Here is a 27,740-nt window from a genome sequence, read left to right as displayed (position 1 = left end):
GCAGGGTTTTAACCTGGGACTTTTACTAGCAGTTGTCTTCCACGAGCCCCAGCCAGTAAAGGACAGTGAGAGCCGAGTAGCGGCAGCGGATTCCGGTGGCTGGGGCAGTGAGGCCAAGCTCCCAGCGCCGGGAGATGAAAGCACAGCCCTGCGTCCATCTCAGCCTGCGGCCCCCGGGCCGATGTCTCGGGGAGGGTGCGAGCCCTGACGGAGCAATAGGGGCGGGGAAGCGCAGAGTTCAAACGGGGCCTAGACGGGCTCTATCCAGGCAGGGTCCTGAGCGCCGTCCAGCTCCACTGGGACCCGCCCACCTCAGCGCTCCTCCTCCTGACTGAAAAGCCTCCGCCTCTCCCGGCAGCCTCCTGAGCGTCACAGGCTGGCCCGTTGCAAACCCCAGGCAGGGGCGGCCCGACGCCAGCGGGAGGGAGGAGCCGCAAAGCTACATCCGGCATTCTCACCCACATTCCCACCGCTTTTGAAATTTAACCGCCGCTTCCCCAATGCAAAGCCTGAGCCGTGAGGCATTCTGGGTAAAATCGGCAGCCGCACACGTCAACCAAACTATGTAGAAGGAGGGGACTCCCCTTTGGTTGACAAGCATTTCAACCAATAAGAGAGTATTTCAGGGAGGTGGGTGGGAGGAAGCTGTTGCTCAGCCACTTAGATTAGCGGTAGCGGGCAGCTTTGCTTTTTGTGCCTAGATTGTATCGCGTTTCCAAGGGGAAGCTGGAGCGGTGGTGGCGCCGTTGCTGGTGCCGGTGACGGCAGGGGAAGCCCAGTGCGGCTCAGCCCGGTCTGGCCGGGGGTGGGGACGCGACCATGAGTTTGGCCTTGAGGTCGGTATGGATGGAGCGAGGCGCCGGGGTCTGAGCCTAGGCTGTGACCCCGCCGGGACCGAGCGCGCTTGCTGAGGCCGCTCCCCTCAAGGGCTACTACCCCAGTAGGCGGGCCCGGGGCAGAGAGGGTGGGGGCGGGGAGGAAGGGCCGGCGTTGTTCAGTGGCTGGGGCGACTCGGGGTCCCCGCCCAGCGCTGGGGCTTTGGAGGCACCTTGGGGCCCATGTATCCCAGCTCTTTGCTTTGCCGCCAGTAGCTGCCTGCCACAACCTACCCTTGTGTCCGGGCCCTTCCCCTCCGACGAGACACGGGTTTAGCGCTTTGCAGGACTCCTGCCAGTTCCAAGGCCCCGTGTCCTGCTGGATGCCGAGCGGAGGCGTGAGGCCGTGGGGAGCGTCTGGCACAGAGCATCGCAGCAGCCCCTCGGTGACCTACAGCCCTCCTGTACGCTGACTGTGTCCGACCCCCGGTCCACCTGTGACGGCAGCCCACACCGAGCAATAGTCATTAAGATTAGCTAAAGTATTTAGCCGCTCAGGGTGATCCTTCCACAGGATCAGTGCGGATTCCTTGGACAGATGGGGCCTTAACACTTTGGTTAATCTGTACAGACTATTATTTAGTAAGGGCTGTTGCCATATGTATGTACAAGACCCATAAAGTTCAGCTTTTTTGGTTCAGTTTTGCTTCAGAAACGTCATTGTTAAAACAGACATTTAGTTTTAAATAATCATAACTTTGCAATGACTTTCAATAAGTTTGTTTTGCTTGTGAGAGCAGCTAGGGCATCAAAAATAAATAAGATTTCAGAATCTAGTGTTCAGACATCTTTCCTGTCGCATTTCACATACTATCAATACAGTAAATAATGGTATACATGTGATTAGAGCTTTGTAAAGCATATATTTGGCCAAATCCTGCTTTTTGTCTGTATAAATCAATACATTAATGCACCTGGTTTTCAATTTTCAGATATACTGAGTATGTACTCAGTGCACCTGCAGAATGGGAGGGGAAGGTGGCTCTAGTAATTTATTATTTGCATTTCAGTATTGTACTAAGGCCCTTTTCAGGATCAAACTTCCATTTTGCTAAGTGTTAAACACTTGGGTAGACCCAGTACTGTCTCCAAAGAGCTTAATTTATTAAATTAATATCAAATTTATTTAAGATTTTAACAAATGTGACCTTCATTCCTACACCTGAAGAAGTGGGTGAAGTTGGAACAATTTCCCAAGGTTCATGGTTGATATTCCATCACTGACAAACTTTAAATCAAGTTTGGATCCCTAAAATGGATACTCCAGGAATTATTTTGTGAAAGTTTTATGGCTTGTGATAATACAAGATGTCGGACTAGATGATCACAGTGGTCCCTTTTGGTCTTTGATTAGAATCTATGAAGGGTGGATCTAAACTACTTTTCCAAGTCCCCATTCTATAGCTAACTGAGGGCTGTTTTTGCCCTTTCATAAAGTACAGAAGCTTAGAGGCTGGGATGCACAAAATTTCAATGGCTGGAGTGGTCCCCTATATAAACTCTTCACCAGCTAGTGCAAGCCTTAGTTTTTCTTGTATATACTTTGTTTGCACTGGTACAGCTACACCATGGGCTGGTTGCTGATGACAGAATCCCAAGTGTAAATGCTTTGAGATAGCAACTTTTTGTGCTGTCGTATGATGCCAAGCCCAATGGGATTTTGGTGCATAATGGGCTCCTAGATGCTACTGCAATACATGTAATACATAATTATAATAGAAGAGGTCTAGGGTTTCGGTGAGAGTTCCCGGTATAAGGTCACCATGGAAGAAAGTATGGAGATGTTTGTGTGAGAAGCAAAGAGTTGTCTAAGCTGGTGTTACTGACAAAGTAAATGGGGCAAGGAAAGGTGAGGGCAAGCAATTTCTGATAGGGTACTCTGTCATCCATCAGACTTTTCTGCCCTTTTTCCGGGGGATGAAGAGAAGCAATTTCTGTAAGAGTATGCAGTAAACAAATACTCAGTAAACACCCATCACAGGCAACTGTCCCACCTACTCATTCAGTAACAGTCCTCTAGCACAAGGGTTTTCATACTGGGGGTCAGGACCCATTAGGAGGTCGTGAGGTTATTACATGGGGGGTCTCAAGCTGTCAGACTCCACCCAAACCCTGCTTTGCATCCAGCATTTATAATGGTGTTAAATATATTAAAAAGTGTTTTTAATTTATAAGGGGGGGGTCACACTCAGAGGCTTGCTATGTGAAAGGGGCACCAGTACAAAAGTTTGAGAACCACTGCTCTAGCATCATGTCAATAGCCCTCATTGAGCAGCCACCAATGCATGCACACGCCAACAGCAGCCAGTCCACATCCCAACACCAGCCAGTCCACACAGCGAACTCCCTCTGCAAAGAAACACCTCGCATGCAGCAACAACCTGAGTGAATACCCTCATCTACAATCCAGCACTCTTACTGCAAGCTAACACCTTTATCCTGAACAAACACCTTCTAAATAAACACCCTCACCACATATCCATGTCTCCAATAACACCCCAGTAAACATGCCAATGAATGTGTGTATACACAGAGAATAACAATAGCTTGTAGCTTCAAGACTGCCAAAGCAAAAATCCCTGTGCACAACCTGACATTCCCATTCTAAACAGATACCCTCCAAGCAAATTTCCCTGGGGTCATCCCTCAATATCTCCAAACTGTACTCAGTCCCCCTTAGCAAACAATCCTCTATATGCAAACAACACGTGCACCCCTTACCCTGAATCAACACCTCTTCCCTTTAACAAATATGCTTGTGAATGCACTATACAGTAATCACTAGGGATCTACACACTCCCATAATCCTTTAACATCCAAACAGCCTTACTACTGGGAATGAGTGACAGGGGATGGATCACTTGATGGATCACCTGTTCTGTTCATTCCCTCTGGGGCACCTGGCACTGGCCACTGTTGGAAGACAGGATACTGGGCTAGATGGTCCTTTGGTCTGACCCAGTAGGGCTGTTCTTATGTACTCTAGCACACATATTCCCAGCATACAACAACCACTCCTTGCATATGCACCAGCTGACCCTTTATGCATATCTTGTGTGCACATGCTTCCAGTTCCACTCTGTTGACACTTCAGCCATCAGCCACTGTCATGTTCACAACATCCTCACAGCTCTCACTCCCTACATGCATGCCATACAATGTACTGTATCCATATTTTTCAAGAACTTCATCTTTTTTTCACATGCCAAGAGAAAGAGAGATGTACTTGCACAATATTTGCAAATATTTTCTTTAAAAATGTGCAGGGGAGCAGAAAAAGCCTTAATGTGTGTGTTTTAAAGGATTTTTTAAAAATAAATCTTTTGTACATGCTATTTATCTAAAAAGTACTCTATTAGAAATTTGAATTTATATATACCACTAGCATTCTCACCCTCAACTTGCTAGTGCAAGGCCTTGTTTACAGTAGGGTATATTTCCTAAAATTTCCCACCATTGCTACTAGCACCATCATCTCAGCTCCGTATGTGGTAGTGATTTTGGGAGAAGTCATAGGCAAAGCGCTGATAGCAGTCTGCTAAGCTGTCTAAACTTGTGCTCCCATCATTGCTACCTCTTAGGGAATGGAACAGAAGGTAGCAACAGTGGAAAATATTTAGGAACAATTTTCTAGTGTAAGCAAGGCTTGAAGGTTTTTGGCCATTAACGGTAGCTGTAGTGGCCAGAGGGTATATGCTGTTTGCAGCCTCCAAAACGTTCCAATCACTTCATTTTTAACCACATTTAGCAAATAAGCTTTCCTCAGGGTTAAATCATTTCAATTGACACTCCATCTCTCCACTTCAATTCATCTGTGTGTTGTTTCAGGAATCCTTTTATTTATGTTTCCTCTTTCCTGTGATTTTCATCATATAGTGGAAAGTTGGGGGTTACAACCAGAAGAGCTAAAAAGAGCTTTTGGGGGGAACGGGGGGGGGGGAGGGGTCTGCACCCTTATTTGAGCAAATGGGCTGCCATTGATAATGTATTTGTAGTTCAGGCATCTTAGTTCCTGGCCTTCTCCCAGATATTTAGGTAGTAACTGTGGCTCATGGGTTTTTTTCTGCTTTGGCTGCCTTTGTCACTACAAGACTATGCTACTGTAATACACTCTACGTAGTGCTACATCTTGAGACCATTAAAAAGCTGAAGCTAATGCAGAATGGGTTTGATCTGCATATAGTTTTCCAGTTGCGCTTATGAAACATGCTCCATTTTCACTATCTGCTTGTTGCCATTCCAGCAGAGTTTAGGATTTTAAGTTTTAACCTGTAAATTGCTAAATTTATGCATTTCTTTGGAGCATTATTTGCTGTTTGGAGCATTGTAAAAGTGAAGTTTTATAGCAGTTTGTTTACTAATGAAATTGTAACCCAGAGTGTAGAGTAGGTATCTTTTATAAATATAAATGAATAAAAGAAATGGTTTGAGATCTTGTTACCTGAGAAACTGCCTCTCTGGCTGTGCGAAAACACATTTATGATCATGTGAGGCACCCCTGGTTTAAATGAAAGGGGCTACCAACAGGGCCTTTTCCACGAGGGGTATTCCGATCTGGAGTTCACTGTCCCACTTGGTTTGCCAGTTTTATCAGTATTCCAGACACTTAGTAAAACCTTCCTGGTGTATTTTTCTTGGGCATTTGGGGAGGATTTGAAATGAGGGATTTAGGGTGGTCAGATATGGAGTAATTATGATTATTATTGTGTTGGTGGGAAAAGTTATATGGAGTGTATGAGCAAATCATTAGATGTGTGGATTTTGAGACTGTATGTATTAATTACTGTTAGAGCGCCTAGAGCAGAGGTGCACAAACTATGGCTCATGGGCCACATCTGGCCCACGGGACCCTCCTGCCCAGCCCTTGAGTTCCCAGCCGGAGAAGCTAGCCCCGGCCCCTCCCCTGGTGTCCCCCCTCCCCCATAGCCTCAGCTCGCCATGCCACTAGCGCTCTGGGTGGTGGGGCTGCGAGTTCCTGCCAGGCAGCGCAGCTGCAAGAGCCGCCGGCCTGCTCCAGTGCTTTAGACTGTGCGGCGGCGAGGCTGGCTCCGGCCAGGCGGCAGGGCTGCCAGTCCTGGTGCTCTGAGTGGCATGGTAAGGGGGCAGGGAGCGGGGGGGGGGGGGGGGGTTGGATAAGGGGTAGTGGGTCCCGGGGGGCAGTCAGGGGACAGGGAGCAGGGGGCAATTGGATAGGCGTGGGAGTCCCGGGGGGGCTGTCAGGGGGAAGAGGTGTGGATAGGGGTCGGAGCAGTCGGGACAGGAAGCAGGGGGGGTTGGATAGGAGGGAGGGTCACGGGGGGGGGGGGGGGTTAGGGGTGAGGGGTCCCGGGAGGGAGCAGTCAGGGGACAAGGAGCAGGATGGGTTGGATGAGTCAGGGGTTCTGAGGGGGCAGTCATGGGGCAGTAAGTGGGATGGGGTGGATAGGGGGCAGGGGCCAGGCTGTTTAGGGAGGCACAGCCTTCCCTACCTGGCCCTCCATACAGTTTCAGAACCCTGATGTGGCCCTCAGACCAAAAAGTTTACCCACTCCTGGCCTAGAGGTATGTCCTAGATACAATATTACAAGTCTGTATAAATAAATAATCCTTGCTGTGCCTCTTTGGGTTTGGGCAAGTCACCTGAGCCTCTCTTCCTCATTTTTCTTCTTGTGCAAAATCGGTAGAATATCTACCTACCTCCCAGGTATGTTGTTGTATTGTTTACATTTGTAAAGTGCTTCGAAAATGTTAAATCCTACTATTATTTACAGTGAGCTTATTTTTTTTAACTTGTAGGAATGATCTTGCGGTAGACAAAACCAAAAGGAAAAAAAGAAGAGAACTGACTGAAGAACAGAAGCAAGAAATTAAAGATGCTTTTGAGTTGTTTGACACAGACAAAGATAAAGCAATAGATTATCATGAATTAAAGGTAACTTTTGTTTTGTTTTTCACTTAACTTTTGATTGGCTATATTTCTAAAAGAGCTCAGCCCATATTTAGACAGGTAAATAAATTGGCCTTATTTTCAGGAGTGCTCAGCATCAAAGAGCTCCTGCATTGGTGAAGGAGTGGTTATATTTCAAAAGCAGCAGAATTTTGAGTCAGAGTCCCAAATATTCACGCACAAAAAACACCCATATGAGTGGTGTAGTAACATCTGCATTCTGGGTACCAGGGGTCTGAGCTCCAACCATCTCACTGACAAATGAAGCACTAAGGGTGGAAGAGTTGAGGTTTCCCCCTCAGCAGGGACTGTAGCAGTACAGTTGCAGATCTGGGTTCTCCAGCTTGAGTAGAACAGGAAGTGGGAGAGGCTATAGAAAAGCAGCCTGATTTCCATAATCACACAATAAATTGAAAGCTTTGGCTGTGTTGTGGAAATCCATTGATTTTGAGGAACTTGTTTACATGAAAGATGCAAATTAAATTTATTAAACTATGGGCTAGGGACCAGGATTTACTAACTGGTACCTCTTAACAGGGAACCTGTTGACCCATGGGACTCAAATTTGGTGTTCCAAACTTACGTAAGGGTCTTTGGAATCTTTCTCTGTTCCCCGGCTTGCTGCAGGCCTCCATCCTGATGGTCATCACTACAACCAGGAGAGGCTTGGAGTTGCAGCCTCTGCCAGCCAGTCCCCCTTGCTGGAGATAGGGCTGATATATGGAGCTTGGTACACATCTGTATGAATCAGTATTCTCTTGATACTGCATCATGTTTTCTGGAGGGCAGTGCTTCTCTTATTATGTAACTAGTAGGGCTTTTCTGGGAGGAGATAGCTAGCTAGCCCTTGTACAGTGGCTTTGTGAATGCAATGCTAGAAAGAAGAAAAGAGGGTTATTTACTTTGCGACTCCTGTTCTTTGAATGTCTTACCTCTGTAGAGCCATGCTAACTCCCTCCAACCATTTGTTTCAAAACTCAGCTACTTTAGGTCTTCTGAAGGTGGTGGAGAACTGCAGACTGTTGGTGGGATGTGTGTGTGGATGTTTTATACCTTTGGCCAGTATAGTTAGGACTCAAGGGAAATACTTGCATCCCCATCTGTCATTATTGTATAAAAGGTTCAATAGCTGTATGATTAGGTATGTGGCTCCTACACTGTGGTTCTCAAGATGAGACAGTTGGAGAACAGAGGCATATAAGACAGAGTAACTCCCTTTCCTGTATAACCCTTATCTGCAGTGGAATTTGCATGTGTATATAGTGGGAATGGATTTGACAAGTGTGATTTAGAGTGAATGCTTGCTCACTAGAGGTATTTGGCACATTTTATAAAATCTTGGAAAGCATGACATTTTACATGTCTTGACTTCACTTTGTGGCCTTTTTATAAGTACTACTTTTGAGAACTCTTTGTAACCAAAGATGGTTTATTTTTGATTGTATGTATTAAAGTGTTCCTTTCTCCAATTACCAACATTTTATCTTGGATAATAAGTACTAACTTACATAAAAAGAGAAGTCTGATTTATATTTTGAAGGTGTTATATTGTTGTACTTCTGTTTTATTCCAAAAGGTGGCAATGAGAGCCTTGGGTTTTGATGTAAAAAAAGCTGATGTGCTAAAAATACTTAAAGATTATGATAGAGATGCAACAGGCAAAATCACCTTTGAAGATTTTAATGAAGTTGGTACGTATATGATTTTAAGTACACATTGAAAGTTTTGTTTACCTCTGCTGCTGCCTGATTGCATACTTCTGGTTCCAAATGAGATGTGTGATTGATCGGTCAGTTTGTAACTCTGGTGTTCAATACTGTCATTGCAGTTGATTCAAGATGGGTGGGAAGAGGTCTTATTGGAAGATATTCAGTTTAATAGACTTTGACCCTAGGTCCCCCATCTACTAAAAGGAAATGTTAAAGAAACACTTTATTGCTAGCGCACACGTGCTCTCTCTCTCTCTCCCCTCCCCGCTATGGTTTTGGGGCTTTTTGCATTTTTCTTAACTTAGCTAAATTGATTCACACCTCCCTACTCTTTGTACTGCATCTACATATAAGAAGTGATTTTTCTGGAGGAAGTACTCTTTGTCTGACTGACAGGTGCTGCTTCTGGTGAGATGGAATTTCTCTTTTCTTATGTATGTGCTTTCCTGTTTTTCCCCCTCTTATCCCTTATGTTCAACCAATTTCTATTCTTCTGTCCCTATTCCTGCTTTGAGTGGCCATGAGGCAGCTCAGCTGGACAGAACCACTTAGAGCATAGGAAGGTGATACTCTTGTCTGAACTCATCTCTAAACTTTGAGTCAATTTCAGCTCTGGTGAAAATCACTTGGCTCTTTCTCCTTAACTGGTATGAATAACAGGAGTACTTGTGGCACCTTAGAGACTAACAAATTTATTAGAGCATAAGCTTTCGTGGGCTACAACCCACTTCTTCGGATGCATATAGAGTGAACCATATATTGAGGAGATATATATACACACACATACAGAGAGCATGAACAGGTGGGAGTTGTCTTACCAACTCTGAGAGACCAATTAAGTAAGAGAAAAAAATCTTTTGAAGTGATACTTCATCTAGCTGAATGAACTGGACTGAGTGGAGGAATGTGAGATACAGGAATTTACAGCACAGTAAAATTAGTTGAGCCACATTTTGTTTTCTTTGATGTAAATTAGAAGGGAAGAAATACACCTTAATCATCTTCACCACTATATCACAAGTTGTTTACTAGTTTAAACATAGGAATGAACCACAAAAAACAAAATGAACAAACTATTATATATTTGTTTTGGTTTATAAAACCAAAACCTCTTTGAAATTTACATATATTTTGTATCTTCAGTCTTTTAGGATAATATGTTTCAATTAGTTATTTGGAGTGCTCTTTGGATAAGTAAATCTAAATTTGTCATGGTCAAAGGACAACTAAGATGATTCAAATAATGTAATGCCTCTATACATACATGATTATTTTAAAGCTAAATCAATACACTCAAATTTTGCAGCAGAGCCACAATACATTTCTGAGCTTAGATCTAATTTTTTCCTGTCAAGTTCACTAAACCAGACAGTTCATTCCCTCTACAAACAATAGCAAGTTCTAAATGGTTCTGTAAACCCCAGCAGGGGTGAAGTATTTATAATGGCTTGTTGAAAGTCATAAATAGCAAGTCCTGTAATACAAGACTTAGCAGGTACAAAGAGTGTGAAGATATTTTCTCTGTTGGTTCCAGAAATGGGTGAAGCAATTACTAGCAAAATATTTTGACACGACAGATTATGTTGTCTTGCTTTTCTCTGCTATAGGACTGACAAATGGATGTGATAAAAAGAATAATCAAGATTGATTAAGCCTTTCTGGATTAGTGTCTTGCCTTATATAGTAAAAGCCTCCTCAATGCCCTGGGAAGTCGGGGCTTTTTTCATAGATTACAAAGCCATAAGGGACCATTGTGATCATCTAGTCTGACCTCATGTATAACACAGACCATAGGACTTCCCTGACTTTATTCCTGTTTGAACAAGAGCATATCTTTTAGAAAAACATCCAATCTTGATTTAAAAATTTCCAGTGATGGAGAATCTACCCTAACCTTTGGTAACTTGTTAAATGGTTAATTACTCTCACTATTTTATTCTTGTTGCAGTTTGTATCATAGCTCTCTTTTTTTAGATACCCATGTTTTTTAGTGCCCAACTGCTTCTCTCTCAGTATCAAGAGGATTCCACAAAATTTAGAAGCAACACAATCACATCTATACATCCTGCATAGTAGAGCTTTTCCCCCAGAGCACCAATTTGACTGGTGCTATGGGAAAGGTCTACATATCAAAAGCACAAATGAGGTTAAACTGCTTTTCAACCTCCAGGGTAAATGGACATGCCACAAAGAGAGAGAGATACAGGGAAAATAGAAGGAGATAAGATAAACAAGTAAATAAAGAAATGAGGCATAAGCATATTGAACTGAACTAGAAAAATGCAGGAGTGAAAGTGTAAAGTGCTATTAAAAAGTATATGTCCAGTGACTCTCCACCCTCAACTTTTATATTTCTATTTATATTGTCTTCCTGAGTTTGCAACTCTTCTTCACTTCCTGAATATTTATAAGCATATAAATAAGAAAATCACTGTGGATCATTCTTGTCTATCTAAGCTAGGTATTTATACCATGCTCCTCGTGTTGGTGTCTGAGCACCTTCTTAATTGCTGAATTTTTCTTGAACTGTTGATACTTCTAGGTCAGGGGCTTCCTCTAGTCCAGAGGTTCTCAAACTGTGGGTCAGGACCCCAAAGTGGGTCCCAACCCCATTTTCATGGGGTCACCAGGGCTGACTTAGACTTGCTGGGGCCCAGGGGTGAAGCCCAAGTCCCGCTGTCCAGGGCCAAAGCCCAAGGGCTTCAGCCCTTGGCGGCGGGGCTCAGGTTACAGGCCCTGCCTCCTGGAGCAGTGGGGCTCTGGATTTGGCCCCCCCATGTGGGACAGTGGGGCTTGAGCGGGCTCCAGCATCAGTTCCACTCCTCCCCCCGGGGTCATGTAGTAATTTTTGTTGTCAGAAGGGGGTCATGGTGCAATGAAGTTTGAGAACCCCTGCTCTAGTCTATAAAATATGTCCTGAAAATGTAGGTATTGGGAAGTGACAATGATTAAGCCACTTTTGCTAGAAAAAGTAGAAAGAAAGGCAGATTCAGAGTGGTTCCCTTAAGCATCCTTTCTAAGAATGTACCATGTCAGTTGCTGTCAAATCTGAAGTGCACAGTGCTGAAGAGTCTTGGCTTAAGTTTCCTCTTCCAGACCGATCCTTTTTTTGCTTTGGAATAATGCTGCACTAACCATGCAGTGCCCCAACTGGTGCCTTTGATTTTAATACAGCAAACATTTAACATCCTAATCAGACATTTTGTCTTCACAGGAGACAGTGTTTGAAGACAGCCTTCCTTTCTGGCCCAATCCTAAAATTTAGTGTTGACACTAAAACTGAATGGAAGATGTGAAATAAAGATGAGTCTGGGGTATTCAACAGATCTTAACTTAGGAATTGTTCAACAGCCCCAAAACTGTTATAACTAACTAGAAATACCAATGTTTAAGCCTTTAATAGTCAATTAAAAATGCCTGATGGAAAGCTAAGAGAAATCTGAACAGGTGAAATAGTTTTAGAAACCAGAAGCTTAGGAAAAAAGGACTAACTTCACTTAGAAAGTAGAGCTGGGACACTGTGAAATTGCCATTTTTGAAATAAATGGTATCTTATTTTCCCTACATTAGTGACAGACTGGATATTGGACAGAGATCCACAAGAAGAAATACTCAAAGCATTCAAATTATTTGATGATGATGACTCAGGTAAAATAAGCTTGAGAAACCTGCGCCGTGTTGCTAGAGAACTGGGTGAAAATATGTCTGATGAAGAACTACGGGCTATGATTGAAGAATTTGATAAAGATGGAGATGGAGAAAGTAAGTGTTGAACTGAACAAAACAAAACTCGTCTTGCCTTGTTATTTTAATTTGCCTTGTTATTTTTGTCCCAATCTTGACTTAAAATGTGGTTCTGGTCTGAGAAGTGACTGTAAAATGGTCAGTGTTAAATTCTTTGTTTGTCTTTTAATGACTTTCAGAACAAATTTGCTCAGTTGACAAAATAAGAGATTGATTAGTATTATTTATTTAATCATTTCTAACTCTGCGAACACATCTTGGGACCTGAAAGTTAAGTTGGGTTCTTTCTTGTTTGAACATGATCACCGGTAACTCCAGTACAACTGGGATATACTAGAGGTCTAGTTAAGGTGCAGTTGAAGCTGGAAGTAATTGAGTCAAACATGGAACTTCATTATGCCACTTCTAGAATTGAACTACACTTCAGTCATTTCCACACAAATCAAGAAATACCTAACTGAATTATTGAATATGGTGAAATTGATAAATCCCAAAGGAAAACCACAAAGGATGTCCCTGAAAAGGCCATCCATAGGAGTAATTGTTATATCTATTAGCAACTGCCACTAAGGAGTTAGTGAAGGACTGTTAGTTAAGTATCTCAGGCCTAAACAGGCCATACGTGAACACATCACATGGCTACTACTGGTAGGGAACAAGTGATGATGGTAGTTAGTTTTCTTCATCAGTTAGAATGCTTGGTACTCTAATCAGATACTTTCCTTTGGGAATATCTTCATCTTTAAATGGGGTGACTGTAATAATAAAAAAAAAGTCCTGTGAGTTCCTTCAAGTTTAAGTGAATTTGGTACTCAAAAATTGCTACATTAATAGTGTTGTAGGCTGAAATCCTCAAATTATCCTCAGAATAGGTACAGCACACACAGCTGTAGGTGCAAGCGCCTCCTTCCTCCCTTCCCTCAACCTCTCCCTGCCCCAGCATCTTCACAGTTGACCTCAGTGCTCTTTTGAAAAGAGGATTTCTAAGGTTGAGAGAGTAGTTCAGTCTGCAAGCATATTAAGTCCTTGGCCTCTTTGCTGAAGTTGCCAACAAGGGTGCCAGTTGTGATGGTAACTTTTGTTATGTGGACACCTTGTAAGTAGGAATTGAATAGAGACCACCAATTTATTCTGCAAAGACTACTGAGTTGTAACTACTTTGGGTCACTGCTGACATTTCTGTATTCAAAATGATGACCTAGCAGTGAAAGTCTCCATTTCCTATTATCCACTGAACCATTCATTCTTCTCATTAGATATTCAAGTACAGGAATGTATGTGGGAGATTGACAGCATAATATTTATCTAGGACATTGTTTATCTGTAAGGTTTTGTGTTTCTTCCAGTTCTCTAAAGCAAACTGATGCTGTTTCTTACACTTAAAGATTCATTCTAAAAAAAATAAATCAGTGAATCGTTGTTCTGTTTAGCTCCAAACATCTGGGCTGTGTAACAAAATCTTTTCTTCTTTACTACAACTCTCCCTGCTGAAAAAATATCTAAAACTGACTATTATTATCATTTTTAAAATATACTATAACTATAGAAATAACACCTCTTGTGTGTTAACACCCTTATGTGAAAATGGTATTGTTTTGTGCTAGAACAAATGTCCACTGACAACCAGTGCTAGTTTGTCCCCTTTCCCTTCCATTAGCAGAGGCTACCCAAATCTACTGGTTCTGTCCTTGGAGAGCAGAAATGGCAGTTGAAGTACAGCTCCAGAGCATCATTCTCTCCTCTCTAACAGCTTCTCTGCTGGAGCTTCATGAGATTAGGTTTCTATGGTATTTTGGGACCATGAGTGGAACAGCATATAAAATCCATGACTTCCAGCTACACTAAATCACAACTTAATAGTGCTTGAAGCAGCATTCAGTCTCCTGTAGCCTCTCAGTGGCTTCTACTGCACAAACACTTTTAATAGCAATGTGCTGAGCATAAGCTCCAGCAGAGAAGTAAAGGAGAAAATTCTCCATACATTTGCCTCTGCATCCGCTTCAGCCCCAGGAAAGGGGTCTGTAACTTTAGCCACGTTGCTCAGGGCTGAAGCCCTTGGGCTTGGGCCCGGGACCCCAGCAAATCTAAGCCAGCCCTGACGACCCCATTAAAATGGGGTCGCAACCCACTTTGGGGTCTCAGCCCAGAGTTTGAGTACCGCTGCCCTACACCGTAGTGGCCGAGCTGCATGGATACACTTTGATATCAGGCAATGAGGTAGAATTTGGTAAGCTTGAAAAGAAGCCTAATCCTAGCTATCTGATGATCTACTGCAGGGGTGGGGAACCTTTTTTCTATCAGGGGCCATTGATTCACAGAAAAAAATCAATCGTGGGCCACACAGAGCCCCACGGGGTATGAAGGGGGGAGTGCGGAGGCTCAGGGCTTCCCCCTGCAGCGGGGTAAGCCAGTGCTTGCAGCTCCAGCCCCATGGGGTGGCGCGGAGGCTTGGGGCTTCCCCTAGGGTTGCCAGCTTTCTAATGCACAAAACCGAACACCCTTACCCTGTCCCCTGCCCCTTCCCCGAGGTCCGGTCCCTTCTCTGACGCCCCGCCCTCCACTCACTCCAGTCCCCCTCCCTCCCTCAGTTGCTTGCTCGCCCCCACCCTCACTCACTTTCACTGGGCTGGGGCGGGGGGGGGGAGTGAGGGCTCCACCTGGGGGTGCAGGCTTCAGGGTGGGGCCAGAAATGAGGGGTTCAGGGTGCGGGTGCCAGAGGGTGTGTGGGCTGTGGGGTGGGGCCGGGGATGAGGGGTTTGGGGTACAGGAGAGGGCTCCGGGCTGGGGCAGAGGGCTGGGTTGCAGGAGGGAGTGTGGGCTCTGGGAGGGAGTTCTGACCTGCGGCAGGAGGTTCAGGGTGCAGGGTCTGGGAGGGAGTTTGGGTGCGGGAGAGGGTTCCAACCTGGGGCAGGGAGTTTGGGGTGCGGGCTCCGGCCTGGAGGTCCTTACCTCAGGCAGCTCCCAGTCGGCGGCGTAGCAGGGCTAAGGCAGGTTCCCTGGCTTCGCACTGCTCTCAGAAGCAGCTGCCATTTCTGGTCCCGTTGGCGGAGACGTGGCCAGGTGGGCACGGTGCACTTCCCCCCCCCCAGCTCCCATTGGCCAAGGTTCCCGGCCAATGGGAGCTGCAGAGTTGGGGGCAGGGGCAGCACATGGAGCTTTCCTGATCACCCCTGCACCTAGGGGTCAGACATGCCGGCCACTTCCGGGAAGCTGCGCAAAGCCGACCAGACTTCTAACGGCCTGGCAACCCTAGCTCCCCCACACCAGGGTGAGCCGGCGCTCGAGGCTCCAGGCCTGGGTGGGGGCACCAAGGCTCGGGCTTCCAGCCCATGGCGCAGAGACTTGCCACGGGCCAGATTAAATTAAGCAGCGGGCTGGATGCTTAATTTCCCTACCCCTGATCTATGGTTCTGTTACTAAAAATCATGACTGTGATGTACGACCTGTCTAGGACAAAGGGTTCCAAGCTGGGACTCTGCTGGGAGGCAAGAGTGACGTACTGGAAAACTGGCCTATTAAAATTGTAATCTATCCATTACATGGTGACATGCAGCAAAACACAGGTTATGTTTTTCAGTAACTTTTCACACATTTCAGTGGCTTATTGGCAGCTTTGTAGCTTGATGGGTAAGCATATGGCACTAGAAATATAATGCTGTACCTGTATGAGCTAGTTCTTGTTGTCTGAGGGATTTTGTAGATATATTCTGGGTATGGTATTTTTCGCTCTCCAAAATAATAAAAATGCATTGGAACAGCAGTACACTAGTAGCACAATTTGAGACTCAATTGGTATTTTGACCTGAGCTCTCAGATGTTGAGAGCTCCTGAAGAGGCAGTGTACTTCCCATGTGGGAGATCTTTACATTATGCTGCAGTGACCTTTTGGTCAAATGCAGGATAAATATTGCTGGGCTGTGAAGGGAGACCAGGCCGCCTTGATTGGCAATCTCAGCCTGATGATTGTTTTGGAAAAGGTTTAATTCAATCACATGAGTTCTTTTGGAGTTTTGTAAACATGTAGGGGAAAATGTGTCTTAATTTCTTTATAGACACTTTTAGGGTTGGATAACACAAAATGTTTAAAAAACAAACTTAACATTTGCTATGGTGACTCAGTGCGAAGTGCTTTTGACACGTTCAAAGAGATTTAGTTAGTAAATTAAAATAAACTAATTCTCTAAATATAGTATTAAATGGCTTATATTTTCCATGATTATGTTCAAAACAAATCTCTAGTCTTATCAGTATTCAACGCAATGTCACAATTACTACTAGATAGAACCTAATTTTTAGTAAAGATGGGGAAAATCCAAAAGCAAGTAATAGAAAAACAGGGTTTTTGCAGTATTAAGGAATATTGTCTTACCCAAGCAAACACCTGTTCTAGGTACTCTGACATCTTGTCTCCTTTGAGACATATCAATGGATTTGCATTTTTATGTTCTAGTTCTGTGCAACTAATTTCAGGTGGCTTACATAACAAGCGTTATGACGCAATGGTAGCCTAAAGCCTATATCTCTCCGCTCTATTTATATGACTTGGATTGCCATAATATCGGAGCACCTACTACAATATTTTAAAATTAAAAATAAAAATGGATCTTTCTTGCTTCCTGTAAGAGGAATAGCTTGATTAAGTTATAGGGACCGGTGTGCGAGTGGGAGTGTTCTATATCTGTGTGTACGGAAAAATTAGAGAGAAAGCTAAGCAGAAATCAGCTAAATAAGCCCCTTTTCTGTTTGAATCTGTTTCAATGAAGATGAAGGCCTGATCTACTCTACAGAATTGGGTCAGTGCAAGGCAGCTTACGTTGACCTAACTCAGTAAGCGCCTACACTAAAATGTTCCTCCTGCCAATGTAACTCACCTGCTACGCCGACTTAACTCCACCACTGTGAGAGTCATAACGCTTAGGTCAACGTAGTTGGGTCGACGCAGTGTCAGTGTAGACATCGTGTTATTTACGTTGACATAGTGGCCTCCAGGAGATGTCCCACAATGCCCTATGGTGACTGTTCTGGTCACCATTTTGAACTCTGATGCCCAGTGGCCAGGTATACAGGTGTACACCTCTCCTCTCTAAAGTCCTGTGAATTTTTGAAATTCCATGTTTGCTTGGTGTGGAGAGCTCACTTAGCGACTGCCTAGCTGACCATGCAGGCTCCATGCTGCAGACATGATCCTGCCTGGAATACACAGGAGTGACGGATCTCCTGGATCTGTGAGGAGAAGAGGCTGTGCAGGCACATCTCCGATCCAGCTGTAGAAACATCGATATCTACGAGCAGATTGCTCGGGGATTGTGGGGAGTAGGGCTACAAGAGGGGCCCACAGGAGTGCAGTGTGAAAGACAAGGAGCAGCAGCAGGCGTACCAGAAGGCAAAGGAGTCTAACAGTCACTTTAGTGCAGAGCTGCAGACATGCCGCTTTTACAAAGAGCTGCCATCCTCAGACCCCACAACCATCCCCAAGAGCCCCGTGGATACTTTGGAGGAGCTGGAGTTACAGGTCCCTGGAGTGAACAGTGAGGAGGAGGAATATGGGAGACAAACGAACGAGGGATCCAGTGGTTCAGCAAGCCAGGATGTTTTTTGACTCCAGAGCAGTTGAGCGAGTCCCTGCAGTCCAGCATGGGTGAGCCTGATGCAGGGGAAGTAATCACTGATAAGTTTGCAGTTTGCTTTAATATTGTAGTGACATATCTGTTCATTTACTCTTTTTTAATCATGCTAGAAGAGATAGCAACTCTACCTCTATTGGATATTTAACTATCTGCTTCTCATTCCCCTGTACAGTTAGGCAGAGGGAGCCCTGCAGAACAGTTTGTTAATGTGCACCAGGATGTCCCGTGAATCTTCCATAGAGATCTTGAGGAAACTTTCTTGAAAGTAGTCTGCAATCCTCTGCTGCAGGTTTCTGGGGAGGGCTGCCTTATTTCTTCTGCTGTGGTAGGACATTCTCCCATGCCACTCAGTAGTTACTTCAGCAGGCACTGTTGCAACGCACAGGGTAACAACATATAGCCCAAGTCTGCAGCTGGAAGTGTGCAAGAACTGTTCCCTTTCAGCCTCTCCAGAGTGAGATATCTCATCTGAAATCACCACCGCCTGTGGAAAATGGTGCCAGTATTCAGTTCAACTGTCCTATCTGCATGTCTGTGAGCTACCTCCCCCTTATTGTCTGAACTCCACACGCATCCCCTCCCCGGTCTGTACTCACCGTGGCTGGGACTCCTGACGTGCTCTGTGAATCCCCAGGAGGAGTGAGAATGTAGTGCTTGCAACTTGTGTGGATCGAAGGTAGTGAGTTCATTATATCAAGTTTCCATTTATTTTGTGAATATACTTACAATAGAACCTCTGCACATTGCTGCTGGAAATGTGGCCTTGAGGGTCTCTCCATCCACACCAGCGGAGCAACTCAACCAGATAAGGAGAAGGAAGAGGACATAGGATGACATGTTCCAAGAGATCCTGCAAACCTCTGGTGCTTCAGATACTCAGCACAGGTCTTGAAGGATCGCCCTAGCGGACGGAGTGGACAAGGATATTACTATACACACAGCACTCATTACAAGGTTCATATTGGGGTGCAAAAAACAATGCCAGATCACGCTACAGCAACACGCATTACTGTGTCTCACTATTGAAATGGTCTTTCAAAGCTTCCCTGAACGATATAGCTCCCTGTTGAGCTCTTCTTATAGCTGACAGCTGTTCCACCTTCACCCCAGTGGAAACTTTTCCTTCTTTGCTTCACAGATATTATGAAGCACACAGCAGGCAGCTATAACCATTGGGATATTTTTTTCACTGAGGTCTAATCTCATGAGTAGACTGTGCCAACAGCCTTTCAAATGGCCAAAGGCACATTCAGCTGTCATTCTGCACCTGCTGATCCTGTAGTTGAAGTGCTCCTTGCTGGTGTCGAGGTGGTCGGTTTACGGCTTCATGGGCCACGGGAGAAAGGGGTAGACTGGGATTCTAAGGATCAGCATGGTAATCCTCTGGTCTGGAAAGAAAGTCTCTGCTTGCAGCTTTCTGAACAGGCCTGTGTTCTTAAAGATGCAAGTGTCATGCGCCTTCCCTGACCATCCCACACTGATGTCAGTACAACGTCCCCGGTGATCTACCACCGCTTGCAGTACCATGGAAAAGTAGCCCTTTATGTTGATGTACTCTGTGGCAATGTGGTCTGGTGCCAAAATAGGGGCTGCAGTTCTGGAACCCCATTGCTGCAAAACCATCCACTCTGTCCTGCACATTGCTCAGAGTCACAGTCCTTCATAGCAGGACACAGTTAATGGCCCTACACGCTTGCATCACAGCAACCCCCACGGTGGATTTCCCAACTCCAAATTGATTCCCGACTGATCAGTAGCAATCTGCCATTGCAAGTTTCCATGCAGAGATCGCCACTCACTTCTCCACTGTCAGTGCAGCTCTTATCTTATTTTGGTGTCACTGTGCTGGAGAGCTGAGGCGAGCTCTGCACACAAATCCAGGAATGTGGCCTTGTGCATCATCCTATACCTACATAACATTGTGATCTCACCCATCAGTGCTTGTATCTCGGGCCCAGAACTGGCATCCAACCATCTGCAGCTGCTCTGTGAATACCAACAACAACCTTGAATTGTTTCTTTTTATGTCCCACAGCAAGCTAGCCTCCAAAGAATCGGGTCACGGTCCCTGCGGCTCCTCTGATGGCTCTGCAAATACTGCAGGATCAGGTGCCCTGTGCTCGCAACGCTCATCACAATCGTGCAGAGCTGTGCAGGATCCATGCTTTTCACACAGAGAGTGGACGTGCGGGTTTGTGGGACTTTTGAAAAGAGGCATGGAACATTATGGGATGCAGACAAAATTATGGGATGGAGAAAATGGCATCATGAGACATTGAAACCATGTTTCCCATCACCCCGGTGCAACTCATTTACCCCCATGAGACATTGCAAACCCTTCCCAAAACACCCTGTGTTAGGTGGTAGCAAGTTGCACAGTGGGATAGCTAGCTATGGTGCACATCTGCATCGATGCAGGCGCTAGTAGTGAGGACGTGCATCACTGACACACGGAGCATAGCGTGGACACGCAAATGCGATTTAATTACAGTGGTGGCTGTATGTTGTTGTAACTTAAGTTGACTTAATTTTGTAGTGCATACTTGCCTGTAGCCCCTTTAGTCTGGTTCCAAATGATGGGCACAATTAAAGGCACACAAGTAGACTTTCTCCTTCACAATAGTGAAGATGCAATTAAATTTCTATGACAGATGGTGAATAAAGCTTTGTGAACATAGTTACTGATGCTGTCCCTATGTGTTTATACAGTGTTTAGTGCAGTGGGGTCCAATCCTGATTGGAACCAATATGGTCTGACAGAAAACAAATGAGTAATACTACTGTCTCTGACATTACCACTTTTCATCTTCTAATTCTTAATGTTTCTGCTAGACATTTGAAGTACATGCAAATTATTCTGTTATATTTTAGGAATGTGGGCAGAATTTGCAGGCCACTTTGGTAACTTGCTAAGTGTGAAGGGCTACACCCAATGTCTTTTTCTGAGAACAAAATTGATTGATGAAAGTCAAATTCTGATCCCTGAATTTACATTCCATGTGGCTTGGTAAAAAGCCACTGTGGACTCTCAGTGGATCTCAAAACTAACTATGTAATGCAGGGGTGGGCAAACTACAGGGTGCAGGCCGGATCTGGCCTGCGAGCCGTTTTAAGCTGGCCCGTGAGCTGCACAACGTGGCTTGACCCCGCTCTGGCCAGGGCGCTGGGTCGGGGGCCGCACCATGTGGCTCCCGGAAGCCGCGGCACGGCCCCGCTCCGGCTCCTATGCACTCCAATGGGAGCTGCAGGGACAGTGCCTGCAGATGGGGCAGCGTGCAGAGCCACCTGGCCGCGCCTCTGCATAGGAGCCGGAGAAGGGACATGCCATTGCTTCCGGGAGCCACTTGAGGTAAGCAGCACTTGGAGCCTGCACCCCCTGAGCCTCTCCCCATGCCCCAACCCCCTGCCCCAGCCCTGATCCCCCTCCCGCTCTCCAAACCCCTTGATCCCAGCCCGGAGCACCCTCCTGGACCCAAACCTCTCATCCCCAGCCCCACCCCAGAACCCGTACCCCCAGCCAGAACCTGCACCCCTGCCCCAGCCCTTATCCCCATCCCACCCTCTGAACCACTCCCAGCCCATAGCATCCTCCTACTCAAACTCCTCAGCCCCACCCCCACCCTCACCCCAGAGCCCGCACTCCCTCCCACACCCTCACCCCAATTTTGTGAGCATTCATGGCCCACCATACAATTTCTATTCCCCGATGTTGCATATGGGCCAAAAAGTTTGCTCACCCCTATGTAAAGCAATAACATGTATGCTGGTACAATATGTCTCTCTTCTCCACATCCCCATGCTTACCTAGAGAAGTGAAAAAGGCATTAATACAGTTTCTGAGTAATTTTTTCCTGCAGTTTACTTACTTTAATTTGTGGCAGCATCTCCCTTCTCTCCCTCTCCCACCCCCCCAATATTTAAAATGTTACTTATACGTTTCCTAAAGTCAGTTTGTAATTTCAGTAGGACAAAATACTGTGAGACATGATGCACATTGATATTTGTTTATCATATGTCTACTAGTAAACCTGAAGCATATCCATATTTTAAAAACATGGGTATCCATGTTTTACTGCTTTAAATTTAATACATTACTACATAGCTTGGAAAATAAGCTTTTGTGCTTTCGTGCATGACACAGTAGCTGATTTTACATGATATACACCAAGTATTGAACTGTAACTGACTATATGCTGCTGTTATAATAGAGACCAAGTGGACTGGCATGCATCCTCTCTTTTGGTTTCTTAAACCTGTCTTTCTGCTTTTCGCTATGTCCTTCAGCCTCCACCTCTTCTAGAAACCAACAAACTTTATCTTGTACTCTTTTATACCCTATATATTGTATACATCTACTCCAGTAATGTATTCCATATGTGTGTTATCTTTAATATTAAATGTTTTGGTCTGTGTTGCCTATTTATTCCTAGTTTCTAATTGGTGGGATTATCCTTTAGTTCTTGACCACTTTATCAACATATAAACTTTCTTTTAACCTTAATCCTAGTTATAATTTTGACCAGTCTCTGTTAGAATGTAATAGTAAATGATGACCTAAGACAAAACTACATTAAAAATGGATTTAATGTTGAGAGTAAATATCAGTAAGTTAAGGGTAGGAGGGAATAACAGGGTTTAAAAGAAATCCAAACACGCTGATCTGTGGAAATGCAGTTAGGTCATCCATTCAACCTTAACTGTGTCCTGTAGCATATGGTTATGAGTCAGACATTTCAGTGTTTTGGTCCCAGATTATATTGTTATTTTTTTCCTTTATCTTGTCATGACAGGTTAAAATTAAGATCTTTTGGGTGCTTTAACTATGCATACCCACTGCTTAACATGTTTGGCTTTCATTTACATGTAAATTTAACTCTGGCGTTTGCAATGCTTAGTTGGGGATATTAAGTACAACATCCCTCTAACTTTCACTCTTAAGGTAATGACATGAACTCTTAACTTCAATTGTTTTTTTCTTTTTGGTCTTGGAATTTTCTTGGTTTTTAAAACTTCCAAATAGAACAAGTTTTGCATAAACACTAAGCAAGCAACCCAGAGAGAATGCTTCCATGCAATATTTATTAGATTTGAATATATGTAATATCAGCCTTCAATAACTTGTGTGCAGATTAGCTTTAGAGGAAGTATAGTGATTGGTGGAGTTACCTCTGATGTCAGAATGGCTCTTCAAGAATTACTTCGGCTCTAGGTCTGAACCTTTATGTAACAAAGGGGTTCTCAAACTGTGGGTCCGGACCCCAAAGTGGGGGCGGGAGCCGGGGGTGGGAGTCCAGACTGAGACAGGAGTCCAGTCTGAAAAGAAATATAACTGGAACTCTAAATCACAGAAACTTTGCAGCCTGTCTAAAATAACATTTAGGGTAAGAAATTATATTTTGTAACCTGCTTCTTAAGTATATTGAGCTTAGCTTGCGTATTTTGTTTTATGTGCTCAGTAATCTGCTTTGTTCTGTCTCTCTTATATTCACTTAAAATTCACTTTTTGTAGTTAATACAATTATTTCTTGTCTATAATATAACCCCGTTTGGACAATTCACAATGGGGGGGGGGGGGGGGGGAGAGGCTGTGCATACCTTCCTCCACATTGAGGGAGGAGGCAGATTTCATAATATACCTTTGGGTCTGAACTCCAAGGGAGGTGGACACCTGAGTGCTGGGGACAAATCCCTTAAGCTGAGCCTTTCCAGAACTGATCTCAGTGTCTGTTTCGTTCTGCAGTTGGGTGTGGCCCTGCCTGTGTGTGTGCTGGAGGAGGTTTAATAGCTTGGCTCAGCAAGACAGGTAAAAAGGGTCCCCAGGCAGGCTCAGTGGTATCTCAGCACATCAGGTGATGTCCTAAGCGGGGCAACCCGGCATAGTGGCATAGTAGGCAGGATAGTTTGCACAGTTTATTGCCCTGAAACACTGGTGGTGATTTTAAGTGAGTTTTAAGTGTGGTGACCAGAGAACAGACAAAGTGGTTACTGGTTTGTTATTTTCTGTTTGCTTATTTCGGGGAAGGGAAGTAGAGGCAGAAAAGCAGCAAAATGAGTGAAAGTGAAGCTACCAAAAAGTTGGAGCGCTACAGATTGCAAGTAGAAGAAAGCAAAAAATGCATAAGAGATACAGTTAGAATTAAAACAGATGGAAATTGATGAGCAAAAGGCTGCACATCAGAGGGCCCTGGAACTGAGGTAGCTATAGGCTGATAAAGAAATGGAGGCAGATTTCATAATATAACTTTGGTCTGCACTCCAAGGGAGGTGGACACATCAGTGCGGAGGCAAGTCCCTTAAGCTGAGCCTTCCCAGAACTGATCTCAGTGTCTGTTTCGTTCTGCAATTGGGTGTGGCCCTGCCTGTGTGTGTGCTGGAGGAGGCTTAATAGCTTGGCTCAGCAAGACAGGTAAAAAGGGTGCCCAGACGGGCATAACAGGCAGGTTCAGTGGTATCTTAGCACATCAGGTGGCATCCTAAGGGGGGCAGCCTGTCACAGTTATTATTCCATTATTAAAATTATTCGGGGCAAAGGAAACACTGCAACAGAAGCTAAATTTCTTAAGGATCCAGTTTAATTTTAACTCAAACTAATTAACAAATTTACTTGTAAATTCGTTGTAAGTACTATAATTTTGGGGAAGATAGTGTATTTTTTATACATAACAAAGTAGTTGAATCCCTGCTTTAAAGGCAAACTGAAATTCAGCCATAACCATGAAGAGACACTAACACCTCCACAATGAAAGGTTTTTTCCCAGTGATGAAATGTTGAATACATTTAACATTTCCTTATAACTTCTCTGTTGTTTCTGTATAAGAGTGATCAGAACTGTGCACAGTATTCCATATTGGACTTTTACAGTCTCTTTAATAGTTTATCTTTTTTAATTACTTTTTATAATAGGTAAATAGAACTATTGCTATGGCAAGATAATATTGTTGTGCACTGAGCATCAGGCTTCAGTGACTTCTATAGTAATGCCTAAATACTGAACTTACGTTTTTAAAAATTGTGAAAACAGTGTTGTGAATACATTTTGTTTAATGAAGAATCTTAACTTGTTATAAATTGGAAGCAAAAAATCCAGACCTGTGTTTATTAACTTCAATTTGCATTGGATCAGTGTCTAAGAATACAAAAGGGAAGCTTTAAAATAAAATGTACAACATATACATAAAATATTTTTCTGTCATTATCATAGACCTCTACTGTGTTTGTCTAACTACCTTCTGTCTCTCTTACCACAGTCAATCAGGAGGAGTTCATTGCTATTATGACTGGAGATGTTTAAAGTTACAAGAAAATGAACTCAACAACTAACAACAACAAAAAAGGGATGATTATTGGCTGTTAACATTGCAATTGCCATCTTATGGTTCTGTTTATTTCTGTAGCTGGACCCATGCAAAAAAATTATTTTCCTCAAAGGACCAAAAGAAACATACGTTTTATGTACTGATACTTCAGTAATTTGTAACATTAATTTTTGGAGTAAACAGTGTTAAGTTTTTGAAATGTTTGAGTATTCATTTGTAAAATAGCTTTGTATGAGATTTCTAAATTAAATCATATTATAAAAATCTTTTGAAGTTTACTTTGTTAGCAGTAGCTGTGGCCTTAGTTTTGATATATAAAGTTTTGACAAACTTCCATTTTTAATAAAATGTTCTTTTATTATTGGTATTTGAAAGTCTTGTTGTTTTTGTGTTTAATCCTAAACTGAATTGTACTGTAACTTAAATTATTAGTCTTAAATATGCTTTATTTTTCAAAAGTAATAGTGGATTCTTTTGTTGGGTATTTATAGTTGTACCTCCGTTGTGTGTCATGACTTATTAAATGAGCAAGCATTCTTCAGTTACATAGATGAATTCTACTGGTTTTGCATCACCCACATTACCATCACACAGAAAAACAGGGTAACATGGGGATAGCAGAATCGGGGGACTCCCACACAGAGCCCCTGACATGGGGGAAAGGGGAGCCACCTGGAGCTACTGGCATGGAGGGGGAAGGGGACATAGAGCTCCCAGCATGTGGCAGAGGAGGAAATGAGGGATACACAGAGTCCCAAGCATGAGGGATGGGGTGAGGGAAGTTGCATGGAGTGCCTGAAATAGAGGAGGATGGGAGGGTGACACACAGGGGACTTGTGATAGTGCAAAGTGAAGGGATGCAAGGAGCTCCTAGTGTGGGAAGTGGGCTTGGCCTACAGAAGCTACAAAGTGTATGACCCCCCTAGTTATTATTTTTATTACTGTTGCACCTATGAACCCTGGTCATTGACCTGGACCCCATTGTGCTAGGTACAAAAAGATGCTCCCTGCTCCAAAGAGCTTACAATGTAAGAATAAGAGAAGAGACAACAGCTAGATGCTGATAGATGGGGGAGTGCAAAAGAAGAAATGATACAGTGGTATCATGACACTTTGGTACCTGTTTTGTTTCAATATCTCAGGGCCTGTTCTTGGTGCTTTCATTCCAGCACCACAAGTGTTTGTTACTTGCCATCATTTAAGTGCTTCCCTACCTGTCAATGCTTTAAAGCTTTTCTCGCTGCCTTGGTGTTGCTGGTTCATTTTCTGCTGGTTTTTCTTGGTGCTCAGGCACTACCATTGCTCTCAGCTGACACTGGTGCCAAAGGTTTTTTTAGGTGCCTCAACAATTTAGAGCTAGTTACTTAGCACTTCCATATCTGCTGTATTGTTTCTGTTTTGGGGGGCTGGCACCTCTTGGTCCTTGCTTGTCTGTTGGCCTAGTGTTTCAATACACTGGCTTTCTTTTTTCTCCCTTTGCTTCATGTATGATATCAAAGGAGGAAGAAAGACCTTTTAGCAAGTCCAAATCATGTCAGCGTGGCAGAACAGTATCAAAGATGGATAAGCATCATGGTAACATCTGCCTCAAAGTCTTTCACATTGTGCAGAAATCCCAGTTATGTTTGCAAATGTAAAACCTAGCATCTAAGAAATAGGATGCAATTCTAAGCCCTTCTTCAGTTATCCTAAGAAACTCTTGTAAGCATGGCATTAATCAGGTTTCAAATGATAAACCTACAAAGCAAAAGCCTGAGTCAACAAAAGCCTGAAGAACGAAGGGACTTTGGAGTTCTAAAGCCTGACTTTCAGGCACCTAGCCACCCAGTGGAATTCATAAATCCTGAGTTAGGTGCCTAGGCTCCCTATACAATGCCTGGGGTGAGAGAGGCATATGAGAACAGGATCCACATAAGCCAGGAAGCTAGGTGGGTACCCACCTCACCTAGCCAGTACCATTTGCCAAAAAGAGAGGCGTGTCCTAAACCCTGCCCCTCTCAGGGCTGGAGAGAGTGCTTGCAATCCACAGCTTGGAACCCTCTCCTGGAGGGGAGGCATCTTAGGAACCTAAGCCAGCCATTTCTTGCAAGAACAGCGGCAGCGCATACCTAATTCCACAAAACTGGCCTGAGAGTGGAAGATAAGCCCTAACCACTAGGTTTTGGGAGATTCTGATGTGGGTCTCTTGCAAACTCTCCTGTTGAAGCTGTGCATAAATTATTAAATTTGTACTGGACCACAGAGCATGGTCTGTTAGTCCAGTGGTTAGGGCACACACCTGAGAGCTGTGCAACTCCTGTTCAAATCCCTTATCAGATAGAGGAATTGAACTGGGCTTGCCCACCTCCCAGCTGAGTAACCTTTAGCACACTGATAGTTGGGAAACTTTTTCCCTCCCCTCCAGGATGTTTTATGTGGAGTTAGGTTAACTCTGAATGCACCTACTAAAGTGGCCTACCCAGCTTCACCTGCTTTGAGGATCATGCCTAGTGGCAGAGCTTAGGGGTGTGATAAGCATCCAGGCATGAGCCTGGGACAGCAG

At 44.2% G+C, this 27,740-nt stretch overlaps 1 protein-coding gene across 1 annotated transcript; it reads left to right on the top strand.

The window, feature by feature from the left end:
- Positions 1–705: 705 nt before the first annotated feature.
- Positions 706–25,743, top strand: CETN3 (centrin 3). The gene is made up of 5 exons (XM_065406360.1): positions 706–836; positions 6,651–6,786; positions 8,378–8,492; positions 12,081–12,272; positions 25,130–25,743. The coding sequence occupies exons 1-5, from the start codon at positions 820–822 to the stop codon at positions 25,171–25,173; spliced, it is 504 nt and encodes a 167-aa protein (XP_065262432.1). The 5' UTR covers positions 706–819; the 3' UTR covers positions 25,174–25,743.
- Positions 25,744–27,740: the final 1,997 nt, after the last annotated feature.

The sequence above is a fragment of the Emys orbicularis genome, chromosome 6 (assembly GCF_028017835.1).
Source record: "Emys orbicularis isolate rEmyOrb1 chromosome 6, rEmyOrb1.hap1, whole genome shotgun sequence".
In the NCBI taxonomy this organism is placed as follows: domain Eukaryota; kingdom Metazoa; phylum Chordata; order Testudines; family Emydidae; genus Emys; species Emys orbicularis.
Note: the sequence above shows the minus strand (reverse complement) of the source record. Positions and strands in the feature narration are given on the sequence as shown.

Excerpts from the sequence above, each read along its gene's own strand:
- CETN3 (XM_065406360.1), top strand. Across the intron at positions 6,787-8,377 it reads TAGATTATCATGAATTAAAG|GTGGCAATGAGAGCCTTGGG; the intron begins GTAACTTTTGTT and ends TTATTCCAAAAG. Across the intron at positions 12,273-25,129 it reads TAAAGATGGAGATGGAGAAA|TCAATCAGGAGGAGTTCATT; the intron begins GTAAGTGTTGAA and ends CTCTTACCACAG.